The sequence below is a fragment of the Hyperolius riggenbachi genome, chromosome 3 (assembly GCF_040937935.1).
Source record: "Hyperolius riggenbachi isolate aHypRig1 chromosome 3, aHypRig1.pri, whole genome shotgun sequence".
Lineage (NCBI taxonomy): Eukaryota > Metazoa > Chordata > Amphibia > Anura > Hyperoliidae > Hyperolius > Hyperolius riggenbachi.
The window spans coordinates 379,867,067-379,888,152 of NC_090648.1; the positions used below are offsets into that span (position 1 = coordinate 379,867,067).

The 21,086-nt window shown below is 44.3% G+C and overlaps 1 protein-coding gene across 3 annotated transcripts in view; it reads left to right on the top strand.

The window, feature by feature from the left end:
- The first annotated feature begins 2,232 nt into the window (after positions 1-2,232).
- LOC137564039 (transcription intermediary factor 1-alpha-like) overlaps positions 2,233-21,086 on the top strand; it is a 149,462-nt gene continuing 130,608 nt past the window's right edge. For 2 of the 3 annotated variants that reach the window (XM_068277334.1, XM_068277336.1), the window contains exon 1: positions 2,234-2,656. In XM_068277334.1, the coding sequence (XP_068133435.1) occupies positions 2,425-2,656 (232 nt within the window). In that variant the 5' untranslated portion in view covers positions 2,234-2,424. Of the gene's footprint in view, positions 2,657-21,086 lie in introns of all 3 variants that reach the window. The other variant, XM_068277335.1, reaches the window with a different exon arrangement.

Genomic DNA, 21,086 nt, shown 5'->3' on the forward strand with positions numbered 1-21,086 from the left:
ATGTTTTCAAACTACAGTACACATCAATTATAAATTATAAATGTAATTAAGTCCAGAGCACATCCCCTATATAATCAGACCATTGCATATTGTCCATTAATTTCACTGCTGAGACTTCAAATCATCACCGCTTCTGATGCCAATAGTGATCTTTAATCCACCACCAGATAGCACCCAACAGGAAACAGACTCACACAGTGACCACTGTGAGACTGGTCATGAATTGCATAAACCCCGGGGAGCCTCAGTGCATCAGGTCCTGGTTCCACTTTACATGTTCAATTCAGATACCTCAAATAAAAACCTTCCATAGCGTAATCCAGTTTAAAAACATCAATACTTTATTAAAAGATACAGTCACGTTTCCATTGGTGCAATTCGCGTATAGAGTTTTTTACACAAGCTCTCCCCCGCTGCCTATGCTGGGCAAAAGCTGCGCCTTCTCATATATCCGGTGTCTCGCGTTCTCCGCCACGCTCTCCGCCATCAGCAAACACTTCCTGGTATGTCCAATCCCCACCCGACAGTTCCGTCACTGCCTCGTGACTCATCAGGAGCCTGTATCCCCTTTTCTTATTTCTCTCTGCTTCAAACACAATCCTATACAATAAAGCCTAACTGTCCCTGTGTCATCCACTTTCCTTGCCTGTCCGTCTGTCCGAAGCTTTTTTGTACTGCGCACATGAAAGCCGCTGGAATGGGAGGTGAGGCCAGGGAGCAGGGCGGCAGTCTGTGCACGGCGGGCGAGCGTAGCGGGCACAGTTAAATCACTACCTAGAGCCCGTTTTTAAGCCTAGTAGGGGAATAATAGCTGAGTGAGTTGTGCGCCCCCCGCTACACTGCACCCTGAGGCTGGAGCCTCTCTCGCCTCTGCCCTAGGCACACGCCTACAGTGCCTATAGGTAAATCTGGGCCCTGCTCTGCTGAGCTGCAAAGCTGGCCCAAATGAATTCTCCAGTAGCAGTGGGTGGAGATGGGTAGAGTTTGGTTATGGCTCTGAGCTGAGGAAAGAGTGTGTTTCACTATCTGATGCGCATCCAGGCAGGGTCAAAACTTGTCAAATTTGCACGTATTTTCCCACATGCAATATCGCATGAGAACTTTCAACGTACAACCAATGTAATTCAGTGTGCTTATTCCCATTAAATGTGGCTTGCGACATAATTTAACATTTTTAACAATCATACTACTCTGGCAAAATATGTGCAATGTAACACAGATACACGTGTAGAGCAGTGGTCCTCAAACTAAGGGCCTGTACACATTGCTGCGCTTGCGCTGCGCTTTTCAAATCGCATTAGCTTTTTAATCGCAAGGTCTTTTGAAAAATAATGAAAATCGTGAAGACCTCTACACACTAGTGTGATGCGCTTTTCCTATTCTCATGAAGGCTTGCGATATAAAAATCGCATGCGATTTTAAAAGCGCAGCAGTGTGTACAGGCCCTAAGGCCCGCAGGCCGAATGCGGCCCACTGAGGCTTTTTTACCGGCCCCCCCACACACAAATTGTATTACTTATAGATACGGTCAGCTACATCTTTAAATATTGGTGGTCCACATATAGAATAGCAGTGCTGGCAGGCACCACCCATCCACATGGAAGCCAGAAAGCAATAATTTGCTGGTTTCCAATCAAATTCCACATCAGGTGACACTGCTTTCCAATTGGACTTCAGGTTGTCACCTGGGTATGCTTTACTGTCTGGCCCGCAAAGACATCATTTTATGTATACTCAGGCCCCGGCCCTCGACACAAAACGTTTGGGGAACCCAGGTGTAGAGTCTTGCATGCTAAGAAAACGCATGTATTCTCCACGCAGACAAGTCTGAACCCCCCTCCCTCACTCTCTTTGCATTTGCAGTACTTGTGCACTGTGCAGCATTAATCTATTTTTATGGCATTTTCATGAGAAAAGTATAATTTTATGATAGTGAAGCAAGGCATGCCGTGTCTACGTTTCTTTCTTTTAGTTAGCTTTACCACTGTTTATTTTGTTAAACTTCTTCATAGGCAAAATATAAACAAAATATGAGACATTTTTTTTATCTGGTGGGAGAGAAATATGCTGTGGGAGAAGTGGAGTGTCCCTTTAAGGCGCAGCAGGTCCTCTTTGTTCGTGGAGCGAAGTTCTCCGCCTTCTCTTCATATTTATGAGTCTGCACCGCCCACCTTATGCATTCTACAGAGACGGCTTTCAATTGGCTGCAAGGCCCGGAGGCGTGGCGGAGGCGCCGGGCTTGCTGTTAGGGAGAAGCAGAGCGGAATCTACCATGTGTAGAGGGGTGATTTGAATATCGTAGTCAATCTCTGAGAGGAGAGGAAGGCCTAGCGCTGCCTTGAACCCCCCCGTGCCAACGTGAAGGCGGGCTGGTATCTCCCCGGGCGCTGCTGGCTGGAGAAGAAGTCGGTGAATCGGAGGAGGATGGACGGGGCCGCAGAAAATGAGGCGGAGAGCAGGCCGGGTCCTGAGGAGAGAAGCGGGGAGAGAGAGGCCCAGAGCCTGCTGGAGAGCTGTGGTGTGTGCCGGGCCAACATTCAGAGCAGGAGCCCCCGTTTGCTGCCCTGCCTTCACTCCGTGTGCGCTGCCTGCTTACCACCCCCTGCGCGCTACACTAGCCTGCCTGGCGCGGGAGCCAGCGCTGCCACTGTACAGGGTGAGTACCAAGCCCTTAGCCCTCCCTCTTGTATAACATGCTGACCACCATTACTGCTGTACTCCTAACCTGCTCTTCTCTCCAGCACTGCTCCTAACCCAGCTCTTCGTCCCCACTGACCCGTAACCCTGCCCCTCCTACCATACTGACCCCCAAATATGCCTCTCCCGTAGTGTTGTCCGGATCATGAACGATTCGGATCTTTGATCCGAATCTATTTTATGAGTCGATCATCCGAATCATCAAAATGAGTGATTCGGATCACAAAAGGGGCGGGGCCAGGAGCGACACGCCCCCTCTCAGCGGGCAGCGGGGTCCTGGAAGCAGAGCAGAGATGGATCGCTCTGTTGGATGGGAGGCAGCCTTGCAGGGAGACAGGTAGATGAGAGAGAGGGGACATGGGTGCCACTGCCAGATATGTGTAGAGCACACATACTGGCTGCAATGTGCTGCCCATTATAGGCTGGCTGTTCCGTAGTGCTGCACAGTGATCACATTGGAAGCTTTTGGCTCAGCACAGCTCAGTAACTTTGCAGGCACTGTGATTGCTGGGCAATTATATGATCCTCCTAAACAGCTGCACTTTACTTTGGGGAATGCTTTCTTTCACTGTGCGACCTTTTCTTTCAAAGTGTACAGATGAACATATAGGTGAAATATATGACTTCAGCATGTGGGTATTAAGTGCAAACATTTCTGCTCTCTGCTCGTCCCTCCTCCCATCTCTGTCCACTCCCTGCCCTCTGTCCATCTTCTCCCCTTCTCTGTGTGTCCACCCCCCTCTCCTTCTCCTGTCCACAGACCTGTCCTGCTGTTCATTTCACCCCCGAATGCTTCTGGTAGTAAAATGATCCGAGATTCGGATCAAAGATCCGGATCTCTTCAATGATCCGATTCGAATCATCCGGATCATTGAAAAGATCCGAACTTCCCATCTCTACTCTCCCGCCGTACTGACCACCACAACCCTACACTTATGGTCCAGGGGTTTGCAGTGCTGTTACCATAGTGAGTGTGTACCATACCAAGCCCTCTCTCATTACAATATTGTTCTTTCGGTACATACCAGACTGACTCCCAATACTACCTTACTACCACACCGTCATTGACACACCTCCTCTCTCTCTCTCTCTCTCCCTCTCCTGCTTGCCCTCAGTTATGTAGAGTTTTCTGCACAATGTAGGGTGAGGGATGTCTCTCCTTCCTTCCCATCCACACAGGGTCTGCATGCCTACAGTTTTCTTTATCACTGTAGGGTGAATATTGTCATTTCTTTCATGACCACCTGTATATAATACTTATCTCCAGTGTTGCTCGACTTCTTCAGTTTTTCTCTTTTGCTGCTCTTTCCACTTGATATCAACTGAGCACTGTCAATGTCCTTTCACTTTATATTAACTGAGCACTATCAGCTACCCCCTGAGCTTCCCAACAGCCTGCTCATCCATGGCGTCAGTGCTGTCGCCCTGTGGGTTTTCATTTATTCCCCCTCCAAGTTCTTTCCTGTCAGTAGTTCATAATGACCTCTTTTCCCAATAGCATAATCTTTGTGTTTACTATTTACCTGCATCAGTGTCTTACTTAAAGGAGTTATCAGGCAATCTAAAGAAAATAAGTGCTACTTACCCGGGGCTTCCTCCAGCCCCAAGCTCCCAGCATGTCCCTCGCCGCAGCTCTCCCTTTAGCCGTTCGTCGCAGCTCGCTCCCGGTGATGACGTCAGGCTGACCACCAGGTTGGCCTGTACTGTGCCTGCGCCTGATAACTCCTTTAAAGCGGAACTGTAACTTCGCTGTAAACAGTTTCACTTACCTGGGGCCTCCCCAAGCCCCCAGTGGCCGTCCTGTCCTGCACAATCTTCCTTTCTCCTGCCGTGGCTAAGCTTCGTTACCGTTGTAAGTCGATGGCAACTGCGCCTGCGTGCTCCGGGCTATAGCGTCCTACTATTGGCCAACTGCGCCTGCGTGCTCTGGGCTATAGCGTCCTACTATTAGCGCAGGATGCTATTGCGGGCTGGAACGCAAAGAAAGCTTTGCGTAGCCCAGGGCATGCAGAAGCAATTGCTGTTGACTTACAGGTCAGCGGTAAAGAAGCTTAGCCACGGCGAGAGAATGGAGGATCGTGCGGGACAGGGCGGCTGCTGGGGGCTTGGGGAAGCCCCAGGTGAGTGAAACTTTTTGTTTACAGCGAAATTACAGTTCCGCTTTAAGTTTACATATGGAAACATGCCTGAAAAAGAAGGGGACTAGATCCCAGAAAGCTTGCATAATTTAGTTCTATCAGTTAGCCATTAAAAGGTATTACTTTTTCCAAAACTTTGTTTTTTCTACCCAATATCATCAAAATACCATACTGTTAACTTTTAGCAACCGCTGTAGTACTTCTTGCGATGTCACCCCATTACAAAGCAGTGGCTTCCTCAAATCAACCCAATATTGTCCCTCCAAAGTTACCACTGTACCCTTTATCACCCCATGTTGTCCCTCTATATCCTCATTATCCTCCATGCACTCAATACTGTACACTCTTCCCTAGCCTGTTCTCACAAAACAATCACCTCCCTTCCTTCCTGGCATACCATAACTACTATATGTCAGGGGTCCCCAAACTTTTTAGAAAAAATGGTAATTTTCCCATTTTTGAGACAAGCGAAGTTAAACACAACTTGCTGATTAACTTTAGGCATACTGTACTATATTTAGGCAGAAATCAATTATATATTCAGACAAATTCCAGTGACATGTTATTAAAGGATACCACAACTGACATGTGGCATAATGAGATAGACATGTGTATGTACAGTGCCTAGCACACAAATAATCATGCTGTGTTCCTTTTTTTCTTTCTCTGCCTGAAAGAGGTAAATATCAGGTATGTAAGTGGCTGACTCAGTCCTGACTCAGACAGGAAGTGACTATAGTGTGACCCTCACTGATAAGAATTTCCCCCTTTTTTATCTCTTTCTTGCTCTCAGAAGCCATTTTCTTCTAGGAAAGTGTTTTATAGCTGGAATTTCTTATCAGTGAAGGTCACACTGTAGTCACTTCCTGTCTGAGTCAGGACTGAGTCAGCCACTTACATACCTGATATTTACCTCTTTCAGGCAGAGAAAGAAAAAAAGGAACACAGCATAGTTATTTGTGTGCTAGGCACTGTACATACCCATGTCTATCTCATTATGCCACATGTCAGTTGTGGTATCCTTTAAACTAAAACACAAATGACGGTCACATCAATAAAATGTAGGTCTTTCAAAATGGAAAGGAAGTTGCAGTGATGTATACATTTACATAATATCAACAGGCAGATAGCAGTGCCATGTGGATTTTGAATTACAGGCACATTCCAGCAAAATACACCAATGTCCCGTCTATATAATATCATTGGGCAGAGTATTCCATTGTCGCACAAGTACACTGCATAACCCTAATGTAATAAACAGAATTCCACCTAAATATTATGCAAAGTTCTCTCCAACTATATGGCAGCCCCCCCTACACACACACACACACACACACACACACACACACACACACACACACACACACACACACACACACACACACACACACACACACACACACACACACACACACACACACACACACACACACACACACACACACACACACACACACACACACACACACACACACACACACACACACACACACACACACACACACACACACACACACCATTCACCAGAACTTTACAAACATTATTTTCTTTAAAGGGAACCAGAGACGCTGGGGGGGGAGCTTTTATACATACCTGGGGCTTCCTCCAGCCCCATACGCACGGATCGCTTCCACGCCGCCGTCCTCTGCTGCCTGGATCCGCCGGTACCGGGTCCCGTCATTGCTGCGAGTCGGCCGGCAGACGTGGCCAAATGTCCGCATCACATGGGGCTCCCGCCATACACATACGCATGAGGCTGCCTACTGCGCAGCCTCATGCGTACGAGTATAGAGGGAGCCCCTGCGCGTCTGCCGGAAGTGACGGGACCCGGTACCGCCAATCCAGGAAGCGGAGGATGGCAGCGTGGGAGCGATCCAGGCTTATGGGGCTGGAAGAATCCCCAGGTATGTATAAAAGCTTTTTCTATTTTTTTCATGACATTCCTCTCTGGTTCCCTTTAAAACATTCTCTCCAAACATTAGGCAGGGTACCCCACTTCCCTCCCATACACTAGACTGTTACCCAAACAAGGCACAGTTGTTGCAATGTTAGATACCTGGAGGTACAGTCGGTGGTTTCAATAAACTGAGGAGTCGGATGATTTTTGAACCAAATCCATAGCCTTTGTAAAAAAAAATTAGACTAAAGAGTTGGAGCAATTTTGGGTACCTGGAATCGGTGGTTTCATAAACTGAGGAGTCGGATGGTTTTTTTTTTTTTACCGACTCCACAGCCCTGGTGCTGGCTAATGACACCATACTCACCCCTAGGAACAGGTCTCATCCCTTGTAGAGGCAGGACCAGTCCTTGTGCACACCTTGTTGAATGGATAATGCAGTGCTTATTAATGCATCAAGCTTCATCATTCCACAATGGTTCATTAGCGTGTGGGTCGTGGGCCACATGTAAAAATGTTTTAATAGATGCTTGTAGAGGAGGGGACCAGTAAGAAATGGCTATTCCTGTGTCCCCTCATTATCTCATGCCCTTCCAAGACTGGAAGGAAGTCCAAGTGCGCTGTACCCCAAAGCAGTACTCACTGGTGCAGGATCCAGTTCAGCTAAGCCACAGTTCAGATGAGGAATGAGATCTGCAAACTTGGAGTACTAAATTTGTATTTTATTGAAAAGTCAGACATATAAACTTTTCTGAGTTTATATGTTTCCACAGAAGCATCTACAAATGTTAGTTGTTCCTGTGGAAGCACCGTTTTTTGTCTGACTTTTCAGTAAAATATTGGCTTTTTTAGTACTCCACGAGTTTGCAGATCTCTCTCCTTATCTGCACTGTGGCATTCTAAAATTGCTGTCCTGCAATTTACCCCAACTGCTACACTTGCCACTGGAGGCCACCATCATATTAGGGTGTATTGAAACCCTGTGTCTTGTATGGCAGCACTCCTCCTTTTCTCACTGCTTGGCACCCCAGCATTGCTATGATATGTTGCCATTGTGAAAAGTAGTCTTAGTGTTTCAGCAAGCAAAAAATCAATCAACATGTAGTTGTCAGTGATAATGTTGCCAGTGAAAGGCTATATACACACTTATTATTTGTTACCTGGAGAGATCTTTCTTGGAACATGCTGGGAGTGACTTGTACAGTCACGCTGCTTGGCCGCCTGTACTTTTCTGTGGAGAGAGTAGGGTGGATGACACTTAAGTGCCATGCTGCAGGTACTATGACAGAAGTACAGTAGATGTCAGTTGTTTGTGATCAACATGATGGATCACTAATGACATTGTTAATGGCATTGAGGAAAATCTCTAAACGATGGTGTGGAAAGCCTTAATTAATGCTCTCTTCCCCCCCCCCCCCCCCCCCCCGAATATCTATCTTGTGAAATATGGCATAATCTGCAATCCAGATAGTTTAGTGCACTGCATTTAAACCTTTTTTGCAGTGTTTATTACTTTGTTGGTTATAAAACCGGACCTGTGTTAAGGTGGGTACACACATCAGATAAAAGTCTTTGGAAAATGAAAGATCACAGACCAATTTTTCCCCCTTTCATGAAGTATGAAAGCATACTTTACACAACTCCCCATCATATGAAAATCTTTGCAAAATGCTAAGGTGCACCTTATTTCTGTGCTTTTGCACCTATACACACAGGCTCAGTACTAGTAGCATTCAAGTAGTTACTTGTTAGTAGATCATGGTCTTAAAATTGTTCACCCCCCCCCCCCCCCCAATCCCTGTGATCTAAAAGTCTTCATATGTATACAATGGACACATTTGCTACTGTAATGCAGGTATGCTGGGAAATGCAGTTTACCATATAATCAGCAGTCAAACCTGATTGGCTTGCCCACTGACTAAATACAGAGATCTAGTAAGGTGTGAAGCGTATCTGGCTCTTGAGAAAGGAGTTATGGTGCTTATGTACTCTGTTTACTTATCGTATCGATTACTGTTAGAATGTGCATGAAGGAGAATGCTGAGGACAACATAAGGATCTATGATATTGGCTCTTTTTGTATACAGTACTTTGGTATGCATAATGAAGTAAAGTACTTTTTAAATGCGTATAAAATTTGTCAGCAGTGTCAGATTAAAATGCATTAAAATTTGTGACTAAAGCAGGGCTGTGGAATTGATGGCGGATTAATTTTTAAGTACCTGGAGTTGGGGGGGGGGGGGGGGTTGTGGTAATTTGTGCTGCTGCAATAAAACAGTCACAATGTCTATTTTTTAAACATTAGATATGCATATCTAATTGTGACTGTTTGTATACACAGGAATCTTTTATGTACACAGTTACCTTATGCTAGGTACCCACAGATTTACTGTCTGATCGATTAATTCAAATAATCTGTTTTCTGATCATTTTCTGACCGCTTTCTGTTTTCCATTCACTCCTATTGGAAATCGTTCTGAAATCCGAACATGTTGGAAATAATCGATCAGCCAGTAAATCTGCCAGAAAATCTGTGTGTACATCAGGGACTCAACTTTTTAATAAGTATGTCAGTATATTACTGTTTTGTTTGTTTTGCAAATAAGGGTTTGCAATTAGTGATCTAGTATACACGAACACAAAATGAAAAAAATACACACCATTATTTCTAAATATTGTCACAATACATTGTACTAGGGACATAATTTTAATTTAATAATTGGGACAAATAGAAAAATAAAATATGTGGGTTTTATTTTAAAACTATAATGGTTGGAAACTGAGAAATAATGCATCTTTGTTTTCTTATTCTCATAAAAATACACACACAAAATCATTCTTAACAAAGTACCACTCAAAGTCCGAATTGTAGCTAAAAAAGCAATGTATAGATCATTTAGGTGTGATAAGTTGTGGTAAAGTTATTGGCGAATGAATGGGGAAACGCTGAAATGTGAAAATTACTTTGTATCCCTCTTTGGTAGGCTGTGGCACACAACCTGTGCTGCAGCCTATCTCTGACATTTAGAAGGAACATTGGCAGGAATTTTAGTTGGCATTAGGGACTTTAACGAATGCATTCTTTATTCTTCAGCTGGGTACACCACATCAAAAACTCTTAAAGTGCAAAGTTTCAGGCGTCTGTAATTATCGCACCCCCCCCCCCCCCCCCCACCTCGTGCCTGTACCATCATTTACTGTCTGGAAATGTATAGAGGAGTTTGATCAATTCCAGGAATCTGATTGCCAATACACCTGTGAAGTTGCAGGTGGCTTCTGACTTTTTTTTTTTTTTTTTTATTCACACCCCCCCCCCCCCACCCCCCGTTGGGAACTACCCGTTTTTAGTATAACTGTCATTATACGGCAAGTCTCAAAGCTTTTTACACTTTTAAGCCCAATCTACACAATACGATTCTTTATACGATTCGATTACGATTCTATTTACGATCCAATTAAATCCCACATGTCCGATTGGGATACGATTCAATTCGATTTGCCATTGCAAAACAATGGCAAATCGAATTGAATCGAATCAAATCCCGATCGAACATGTGGGATTTAATCGGATCCTAAATAGAATCGTAAGCGAATCGTATGAAGAATCGTATTGTGTGGGTTGGGCTTTAGATGTGAATGTATTAACCCTACCCCATTCAGATTTTAGAATATCCGCTTTCGTTATCAGTTTAGTTTTGTGCTGTGTAGCTCCACATTAGCCAAAGGTGAGGCCCTCAGCTTGCATGGAACCCTCTAGTAATCATTTCTATGCATACAAAAGTTTTAGCAGGTTGGTTTGTTAAAAATAAAAATTGCAGGGAAATTGCGGCGTGTAAGATGTTTTCTTCTAATTTTTATTATCTGGTACCTGGATTAATTTGTCACACCTGTTGTGTTATGTACAGTATGTGGCTGTGGATCATATTGTAAAGGTGATGTGGAAGAATGTAAACCAAGCATTTGTGCATTGAGACCAGACTGTCACGTCTTTTTCCAGTGATGGATAACTTCATATACTTACCTCCTGTACCCTGAATGAGACTTTCAGTAATTGCTTTTCCTGCTTGCCGCATGCACTGATGATAGATTGCTCTTACTGGAGCCAGTTTAATGGTGCTAATGGTTCAATTCCAGATACATTGCTGTAATTCCTGTGCTGCTCCTATTCTCAGAAGATGTAGCTGAGGACCTATTTTGAATTTGGAGACCACAGGTGCCCATACACTAACTTTAAAATATATATATATATATATAATTTTTTTTTTTTTTTTTTTTTTTTTTTTTTTTTTCCCCCCACAGATCCTTGCTGCCGCCCAATCATAATGTTGATCGATTTCTTGGTGAATAGCCCGCCTGGGATCGCTCTAAAAGCGTGGTTGGGTGCCTGGTGGTAGAGGCATTCAATTTTGGGGCGACTGATGGAGCCTTGGCGATCTACCGTCATGTAAAATGTGCAGTGTTGGAGGGGAACTCACACTTGCCTCTCTGCTGGTGGTCTTCTCCTGTGTCCTCTCTCTATCTCTCCATAGCCACCAGGGAGCTTGTACCTCATGACCCGATAGCACTGGTGGCTATGGAGAGAAGACACGGGAGAAGCAAACTGGCAGACAGATAAGTGAATGCTCCACTGCCAACACTCTGTGTAAATCGGGGGTGGGGGGTGGTTGGTACATTAAGCATGCTGGAGACCTGGCAGATGGTGGTGGATCCACAGATTTTCAATGTCACTACTAAAAACCTGTATACAGTATGTGGCAGGAATAGGTCCCTCTTTGATCAGGTTTAATCAGAGAGGGATCTATGTGATCAAGTCTGATGGCCATCTATAAGTGTATGTCAACTTTTAGTTGACACATAATGATCTAGTAGCACAGTTGAAAAGCAGGATGCTTTTTTCCCCCTTATTTTGGCTGCTGTTCTTATGTAAAGAACAGGGCTGTGGAGTCGGGGCAATTTTGGGTGCCTGGAGTCGGGAAAAAATGCACCGACTCAGACTCCGACTCCTAATGAATTTAAACTGTAATTAAAATAGAAAATGATAAAATGTTCTATTTCTCAGATAATAGTCATCATAAATAATTTATACATACAGTAATAGCTGTGCTTAGTCCACAAAAATGAAATAAACCAATCAAAATTAGTTACTTGTGCTGCTTCAATAAAGCAGTCCCCGTATTTTTAAAGTCAGATATACACATCTGATTGTGGCTGTATATATGATATGTACACAGGAATCTCTTATACAGTGGGTTGCAAAAGTATTCGGCCCCCTTGAAGTTTTCCACATTTTGTCATATTAGTGCGATAAACATGAATCAATTTTATTGGAATTCCACATGAAAGACCAACACAAAGTGGTGTACACATGAGAAGTGGAATGAAAATTGTACATCATTCCAAACATTTTTTACAAATGAATAACTGCAAAGTGGTGTGTGCATAATTATTCGGCCCCCTCTGATCTGAGTGCAGTCAGTTGCCCATAGACATTGCCTGATGAGTGCTAATGACTAAATAGTGCGCCTGTGTGTAATCTAATGTCAGTACAAATACAGCTGCTCTGTGAGGGCCTCAGAGGTTGTCTAAGAGAATATTGGGAGCAACAACACTGAAGTCCAAAGAACGCACAAGACAGGTCAGGGATCAAGTTATTGAGAAATTTAAAACAGGCATAGACTACAAAAAGATTTCCAAAGCCTTGAACATCCAACGGAGCACTGTTCAAGCGATCATTTAGAAATGGAAGGAGTATGGCACAACTGTACACCTACCAAGACAAGGCCATCCACCTAAACTCACAGGCCGAACAAGGAGAGCGCTGATCAGAAATGCAGTCAAGAGTCCCATGGTGACTCTGGACGAGCTGCAGAGATCTACAGCTCAGTTGGGAGACTCTGTCCATAGGACAACTATTAGTAATGCACTGTACAAAGTTGGCCTTTATGGAAGAGTGGCAAGAAGAAAGGCATTTGTTAACAGAAAGCTAAGAAGTCCCGTTTGCAGTTTGCCACAAGCCATGTGGGGGACACAGCAACCATGTGGAAGAAGGTGCTCTGGTCAGATGAGACCAAAATTGAACTTTTTGGCCAAAATGCAAAACGCTATGCGTGGCAGAAAACTAACATTGCACATCACTCTGAACACACCATCCCCACTGTCAAATATGGTGGTGGCAGCTTCATGCTCGGGGGGTGCTTCTCTTCAGCAGGGACAGGGAAGCTGGTCAGAGTTGATAAGAAGATCCATGGAGCCAAATACAGGGCAATCTTCAAAGAAAACCTCTTGGAGTCTGCAAAAGATTTGAGACTGGGGCGGAGGTTCACCTTCCAGCAGGACAATGACCCTAAACATAAAGCCAGGGCGACAATGACCCTAAACATAAAGCCAGGGCAACAATGAAATGGTTTAAAACAAAACATATCCATGTGTTAGAATGGGCCAGTCAAAGTCCAGATCTAAATCCAATCAAAAATCTGTGGCAAGATCTGAAAACTGCTGTTCACAAATGCTCTCCATCTAATCTGACTGAGCTGGAGCTGTTTTGCAAAGAAGAATGGGCAAGGATTTCAGTCTCTAGATGTGCAAAGCTGGTAGAGACATACCCTAAAAGACTGGCAGCTGTAATTGCAGCAAAAGGTGGTTCTACAAAGTATTGACTCGGGGCCGAATAATTACGCACACCCCATTTTGCAGTTATTTGTTTGTAAAAAATGTTTGGAATGATGTATGATTTTTTTTTTCCTTCCACTTCTCATGTGTACCCCACTTTGTATTGGTCTTTCATGTGGAATTCCAATAAAATTGATGCATGTTTGTGGCAGTAATGTGACAAAATGTGGAAAACTTCAAGGGGGCCGAATACTTTTGCAACCCACTGTATATACTAAATAACATCTATGCTTTAAGTATAAAGCCTGATGTGTAGCCGTGTCACTAATAGAGATGGTCAATGAGATGGAAATAATTCTGCGTTGATTCTGATTTATGCAAATATACGCACTCTTTGCTCATGAAATCAAATAATTTGTTGTGTTAAAATTTGGTTTGGTGACTACGAATTAAATGGTACCTGAGAAGGATGAAAAGAAAAGTGTTTTTTTTTTTTTTATACACATACCTGGGGCTTCTTCCAGCCCCCTTCAGGCTAATCAGTCCCTCGCTGTCCACCTCCACCACCTGGATCTTCTGCTACGAGTCCTGGTAATTCAGCCAGTCAGCGCAGTCCGGCCGCATGCCGCTTCCACAGCCAGGAGCGTTCTGCACCTGGGCAATAGTGCTGTGCAGGTGTAGTACGCTCCTGGCGGCGGAGTGTGTGCATGCGCACTACGCCAAACTGGCTCAAGTACCTGGACTCATCGCAGAAGATCCAGGTGGCGGAGGAGGACAGCGAGGGACTGATTAGCCTAAAGGGGGCGGGAGGAAGCCCCAGGTATGTATAAAACTTTAATTTCATCTGTCTCAGGTTTACTTTGTTACACAGTAGTACTATACTCTACTCTACATATGCACTCTCCACAGAGCTGCAGGGAATCCACTGAGAATGTTGTGCACATTGAACACAGAGGTGTTGTCAATCACCCATAAACCTGGTTCAGATTGTGCATGAAGAATGTGTAATAGAGGAAGAATCCCCTCATTCTCCTGCCGAGTACCAGAACATCACTCTTGCATGTATCCACAGTCACATTGCCTAGGGCCTGATAGATGTTCTTTGTTCCGGCCTGTACCTTTTACAAGTACTCTTACCAAGGACTAGTTTTAGTCTATGAATAAAGGGAATAAATATGGCAGTCTCCATATCCTTCTCACTTCAGTTGTCTTTTAAAATTCCTAAGCGTTGGCAGTTAAGAGACAAATTTCATGTTACATACTTTCAATCAACAAGATTGTAATATGCAAATTAGAGGAGTCGGAGCCGGTGGAATCCTAAACTGAGGAGTCGGCGTCGGTGGATTTTTTGTACTGACTCCACAGCCCTGGTAAAGAAGACTCTCATTGTTTAGTAGAGGTATGTTTAGATGCACTAAAAGAATGACGGATGAACACTTTTTTTTTTTCCCATCTACAACAGTTTGTCATATGCAAATAGTTTTCTCTGCTTTTAAGGTGCCTATACATTACTCTTTGTGGCATTGATATTCGTCTGAGAGACACCGCAGCGTGGCTGCCCAATCGATTACTTTTGAACAATATTTTTTTCAAAAATCTGTAGTAATGATAAATCCAGCATGCTGGAAAGATCATGCTCGAAATGTATCAGTTTCGCAGCAGTAGTCATGTTTGATTTACTGACTATTAAACAGGCAGAGGTGACAGTGCTAGGTATATTTACAGTAGATTTCATGGTGAAATCTATTGAAAATTGTGCGCAGTGTGTTGGTAGGTGATTGAACCCTCCCATCAGATTATATCAGAGAGGGATCTATCTTTTTTTAACAATTCAAGAGAGGGATCTATCTGATGGTCAATCTGGTGGCCTTCCAGTAATGAATCGCAGGTTAACTTTACTAAAGGTGGCCATACATTTGCAGCAGATACGACCATCAGATTTCTGTCAGATGCCTGTCAGTTTGAAACTGACAGGAATCTATCTGATGTGTGCCAGACACTAGGAACAGATTTCTAATAGATTTCACAATGAAATCTATTGGAAATCGATCTAAATGCATTATTGGACCATTAGATCCAATGCAACTCTATTGGTCATCGAACTGCTGCCAGCAGCAGATCGACCTATATTTTCCATCCTGTCAGATCAAATAGATCCAAACCAGCCGCAAATGGATCGCTACATAGATTTGATAGAATCTATTTTTCTGATCGATTCCATGGACTCGATCCATGGATGGCTGAAATCGACCAGTGTATGGGCCCCTTATGGCTCATTTCACACGGGCAGTTTACAGGCAGTGAATTCAACGCTGCTCTCCTTAAATTGCACTCGAATTGTACTGGTGGGTGGCAGATGGGAGACTGAACTGCTCAGCAAACGCTTTGGTTGTGATGAAATGCCTTTTTATGTTGCATACTTTCAATCAACAAGATTGTTATATGCAAATTAGAGTCGTCGGAGGACTCCTAAATTTAGATAATTTTTGTACCGACTCCACTGCCCTGATATAAAGCGTGAACATCAGACGAGAACTTGCGTATCACACACTATACACATTGTTGAAATGGGTATAGTATGAACGAGGTCTTAAACTGTGAATCTGCATGAGACATGAGTGGGCTCTTATTATTGAAGATGGGTTTAAATGAAAAAACAAAACTGACACTCCGCCCGGCGGATCGCTCAGAAACAGCCTTATCAGTCCACTGACAGACTGTACACACGCTGACTGTACTGTCTGCTGAAAACACGCCCAGCGGGAGGTGACGACGGACCCGTCGTTGCCTTCCATCAGGCGTGTGTACGGACCTTAATACTTGCAGTTTACACATTATTCAGCATTCTAAAAGTTTTTTTGCTGAACAGGCAGTGAACTGTTGACCTGTCCTGAACTGTTTTCTGCAAAAGAAAAACACAATACAGCTGAGATAACCTAATCAGAAGTCAGAGCTCTCCACAACTTTAAGGCCCCGTTCAGACTGCAGAACGCAGACCGCAACGCATGCGGACCGCAACGCGTACGAACGCACGCCATCCGCGTTCGTATGCGTTGCGTGGCTGATCCCATCACTGAAAAGTGAATGGGACAGCCATGCGTTTTACAAAAAATGCGTGCAGCATGCGTTTCCGTACCGCATGCAGTGTGAACATCAGACATTGCACTCTATGCAATGTCTGATGTCGTGCGTGTCGGCCACCTGCACGCGTTTCCAAAACGTGGCTGGAAACGCGTGCAGTGTGAACGGGGCCTTAAGCTAAATCTACACGCAGCGATCCGGCGGCTCGACTAGCCGCCGGATCGCCTCTTCCGCATCCCCATGCGTCGGATTCGATACCCGCTCGCCCCCGCTGGCGCCGCTTATCTTCCGCTCGATTCCCTGCCGTTGTCCGCTAGTGGGAAACGAGCAGGGAATCGGCGGCGAGATCGGACCTGCCACATCGCCGCGCGTAGACTCACCTTAAGGCCTCTTTTCCCACTTACTGTTTACAGGCAGTGAAATGTCTCTCAAAGTCTCACAACTGCTTGCTGCTGCCTGGCAACTGCTTGCTGAGCACACAGCTCAACAGTTCGTGGAAAAGAGGCCTCAAAGTCGCAGAGCTCACTGGCTATTTGCATAGATAACTGGAGTTTAACTCTTCCTGTTCTGGAAACAAATATTAGACTTATGTCTCTGCTCCTAATGCTTTATTTCTTAGCTGTACTACACAACCAATTCATTATATCATAATTTATTTATTTTTTCGCTTCAGTGTCTCTTAACCATTTCAACTGATGATGCTCACGTCCAGGCGGCTGCTCTGCTGCGGTGCCGCGCTCCTGCGCGATTGCGTCCCTCTGCTGCGGTGCTGCGCCCCCATGCTGTCCCCTGGTAGCCCTGGGATCAGTGAACGGGAACATGGTTCCCGATCACCGATCCGTGTCCCTAGCAGAAAAACCGAAGCGCTCTTACTAGAGGCTTCAGTCTTTCTGTCAATACAATTTTCCGCGTCCTCCTTGTGCTTCCGGTTAGCGAGAAGCACAAGGAGAAAAAAACTTTTTAAAAAAATAGTAAAACTACATCTACCTATTTTTTACCTTACAATTTACACATATAAAATTAAAAATTAACTATTTCCCACACCAAAATATTACCCAAATAAAGTTTTTAATGGAAAAAAAATTGCAATAAAAAACATAAGGGGCTGTACTCTTTTAAATATGCATTTGAAGGGGGTATACTACGAACATTTTTTAAAATTTATAAGCTTGTAAATAGTGATGGATGCAAAACGGAAAAAAAGCACCTTTTATTTCCCAATAATATATTGGCGCCATACATTGTGATAGGGACAAAATTCAAATGATGTCATAACGGAGACAAACGGGCAAATAAAATACATGGGTTTTAATTATGGTAGCCTGGATTATTTTAAAGCTATAATGGACGAAAACTGAGAAATGATTTTTTTTTCCATTTTTTTTCTTATTAATCCTGTTAAAATGCATTTATAAAAAAATAATTCTTGGCAAAATGTACCACCCAAAGAAAGCCTAATTAGTGGCGGTAAAAACAAGATATAGATCAATAAATTGTGTTAAGTGATAAAGTTATTAGCGAATGAATGGGAGGTGAAAATTGCTCAGATGCATAAGGTGAAGAATCCCCACGGGCTGAAATGGTTAAGATTCTACAATACTTATATATTGTAAATATATGCTCCCTACACATCTGGCCTAAATCCACTGAGAAAGTTCTGTACATCAAATGCAGTAGTGTCTATTGCCCACAAACCCATTCCAGACAGTGAGAAATTAGGAATATTTTCCCTGCAAACTGTTTCACTTCACACTCAAATGTACCTGGAGCTATATCTCTCAAGACTACTTCGGCAACTGCCTAGTGGTATTGGTCAAACTTGCCTTAAAGCAAACCTGAAGCAAAACAAAAATCTTATGATATATAATGAATTGTATGCGTAGTACGGATAATGAATAGAACATTAGTAGTAAAGAATCTCTTATTTTTATTTTCAATTACATAGGGTTTTTTTAATTTACTTTTTATAACGTTGCATAATTCTGTCATATTTGCAGTTTACAAACCACACTCTGTATTTTAAACCAGAGCATAGCTAATGACCCCTTGAACTTTCCTGGATTAAAACCTTGTCTCAACCTGTCTCTTGCTGTTTCTTTGTTTAAAGTGAACCAGAAACCTCATTGCTAAAGATTTGATACTTACTCGGGGCTTCCTCCCGTCGCATAAACACGTGTGAGTCCCACGCCGTCCTCCCACGTTCTGCCGATCAGCCAAGATCAGGCCTGGTAACTGGCTCAGTCGCGTCAGTCCGGGTCTTCTGCACCCGACTGAGCCAATTACTGGGGCTGATTGCGGCTGAAGGGCAGACCGCGGGAGGGTGGCGTGGGACTTGTATGGGTTTATGGGGTGGGAGGAAGCCCCGGGTAAGTGCCAAATCTTTAGTTAATGAAGTCTCTTGTATACTTGTAGTGCTTCAGAAAACAGGACAGTCTTTGACCAGTTGAGTCAAAGAAATCGGAGAAGCTCTTTTGCATAGATAACTGAAGTTTAACTTTTCCTGTACTAGAAAACAATGAGACTCTTTTCTTAGCTGTACTACACATACAATTCATTATATCATATGTTTACTTTCGCTTCAGGTTTGCTTTTGAAGGTAGTCTGAAGTGAGTTTTAAAACAAAACTGATATTCGCCTAAGGAGAGGGAAGGCTCTGGGTCCTATAGAGCCTTCCCATTCTCCTGCCAGTCTCAAATGGAGCAGCCAGCGGGGGAGCAAGGAATCTCCCACTGCGGGAGACTTTGTCAATCTTCGTAAGCACTCTGGCTCCTGAAGACCAGCGGCTTTGTACTGCGCACGTGCAAGTGATTAGGGTAGTTGATGACAAATGCACCCATGATCTAAAACCTCCTACTAAGCTCTGAAGTAATGGCTGCCACCTGTATAACCCTAGTTATGAAAAGAGAAGGGTGAAAAGCATGCACTGAAATGCTCATAGGCTTGAAGGAGTGTTTATTTTTCTTTGTATGTGTCAGTGGTGCAACTAAATATTTTGAATTAAATAAATGTTTGTTTGGGTCCACGTTAAGGCTCCCTGCACACTGCAAATATGTTTTCCGATTCAGTTTCAGATTCCGATTTTGAAATTCTGAATTTTCCCTGAATGCAATCAACAGAAAAACAGAGGAAAAAACCCCAGCATGCAGTAATGATAAAAAATCGAAACCGGATGAAAAAGCCGATTAAAAATCGGAATCGTGTGCAGGGAGCCTGAGGGTGACCTAAATTTGACCACCAGCATTACTGACTAGCTCCAACGGGTGTACAGAGGGGCATTTGGACGCAATCGACACCACAATAGGCCATAATAGGAATTATGGCTATAGCAGTGCTCAGTGAGTGATTTAGGAGCTGTCAGAAGACTGAGCACAAATCACTGCAAAAACGCTGTAATTCGGCTGCCAGCAATAGCTAGAAGCTCTTTCTCCATCCCTCAGCTGGGACACGTCCTTAGGAGTTTGGGCACGCCCAGACACCTGTTGAAACACACAGAAAAAAAGGATTAAAAGCTCCCGCCCTCCCTCTAACCTCAGTTGTTTTTGTGTTTCCGCCCGGAAGCACACGGAAAAGTAGCTCCAGTTTGTTTTTTTCTTTTTCTCACCAGAGGGTGAGTTGTCACTGGCAGAGGTACCTGTGTAGGCCGGGAAGAAGCTTGTCGGACATCGGGGGAAGAAGGTGCCTCTGCCGCCATTGCACTGGACGCCCTCGGGTGGAATAGGGCTGTCCAGCTTCCTTCCTCCCGTGCGGCTAGACTGGCCGGTCTTTTCAACTGAGGGCAAAGGCGCAGAGCTCGGGAGGAGTCGTCGCACCGGAAGTAACGCGTTACTGCACTTCCGGTTGTGGATAAAAGGACGCCAGGGATCCTGCATGGTGGAAGATGGAGTCCGCAAGTGCGTCCACCATGTCCGCGTCGGCCGCCTCGGCAACACCAGCCACAGGGGCAGCGGCAGTGCCAGCCACAGGGGCAGCAGCAGCGCCATCCACAAGGGCAGCAGCAGCGCCAGCCTCAGGGGCAGCGGCAGCATCTTCCTCAGCCACAGCAGGAACCAAACTGCAGTCTGATGGTGGGGTGAGTGGGAGTGATATCTCCCATAAGGAAAAACCTTATTTATCAGTGTGAATACTAATAAGGCTTCCTGTTTTTTGTATGTTTTTCCTTGTTTTCTCTCTAGGCCAGAGTGGAGTCTAAATCTGGTAGTTCTAGTGAGAAGGCTAGGTCTAGGAAATGTTGCCAGTGTCAGACTAAGCTATCTTCCAGTTATGCTAAAAGTCTGTGTCAGGGTTGTATCAATGCAGTTATTGCTTCAGAGTCATCTGCTATTTTTAAAAATGTAATGCGTTCTGTTAAGAAAGACATGACTGACACTTTGGGGAAATTTAAAGACTCTATTTTGTCGGTCTCTGCTGAGACCCCTGTTGCTGGTCCTTCCTCTGCACCAGTGGTCCCTATTGATTCCAATCCCACTACTAACGTTGTCGGGTTGTCTGATGGCGAACCCCCAGCAATTCCTCCTCTGGCTCCGGGTGATATGTTTGGGGTTCCGGAGGGAGAGGAAGAGGGAGAAGTGGAAGAGTTAGAGGACAGGGAAACTTGGTCCGATTTAGAGGAGGGGGAAACTCTTCAATCTGATGAGGAGTCAGATGAAGAGTTAAAAAAAACAGCA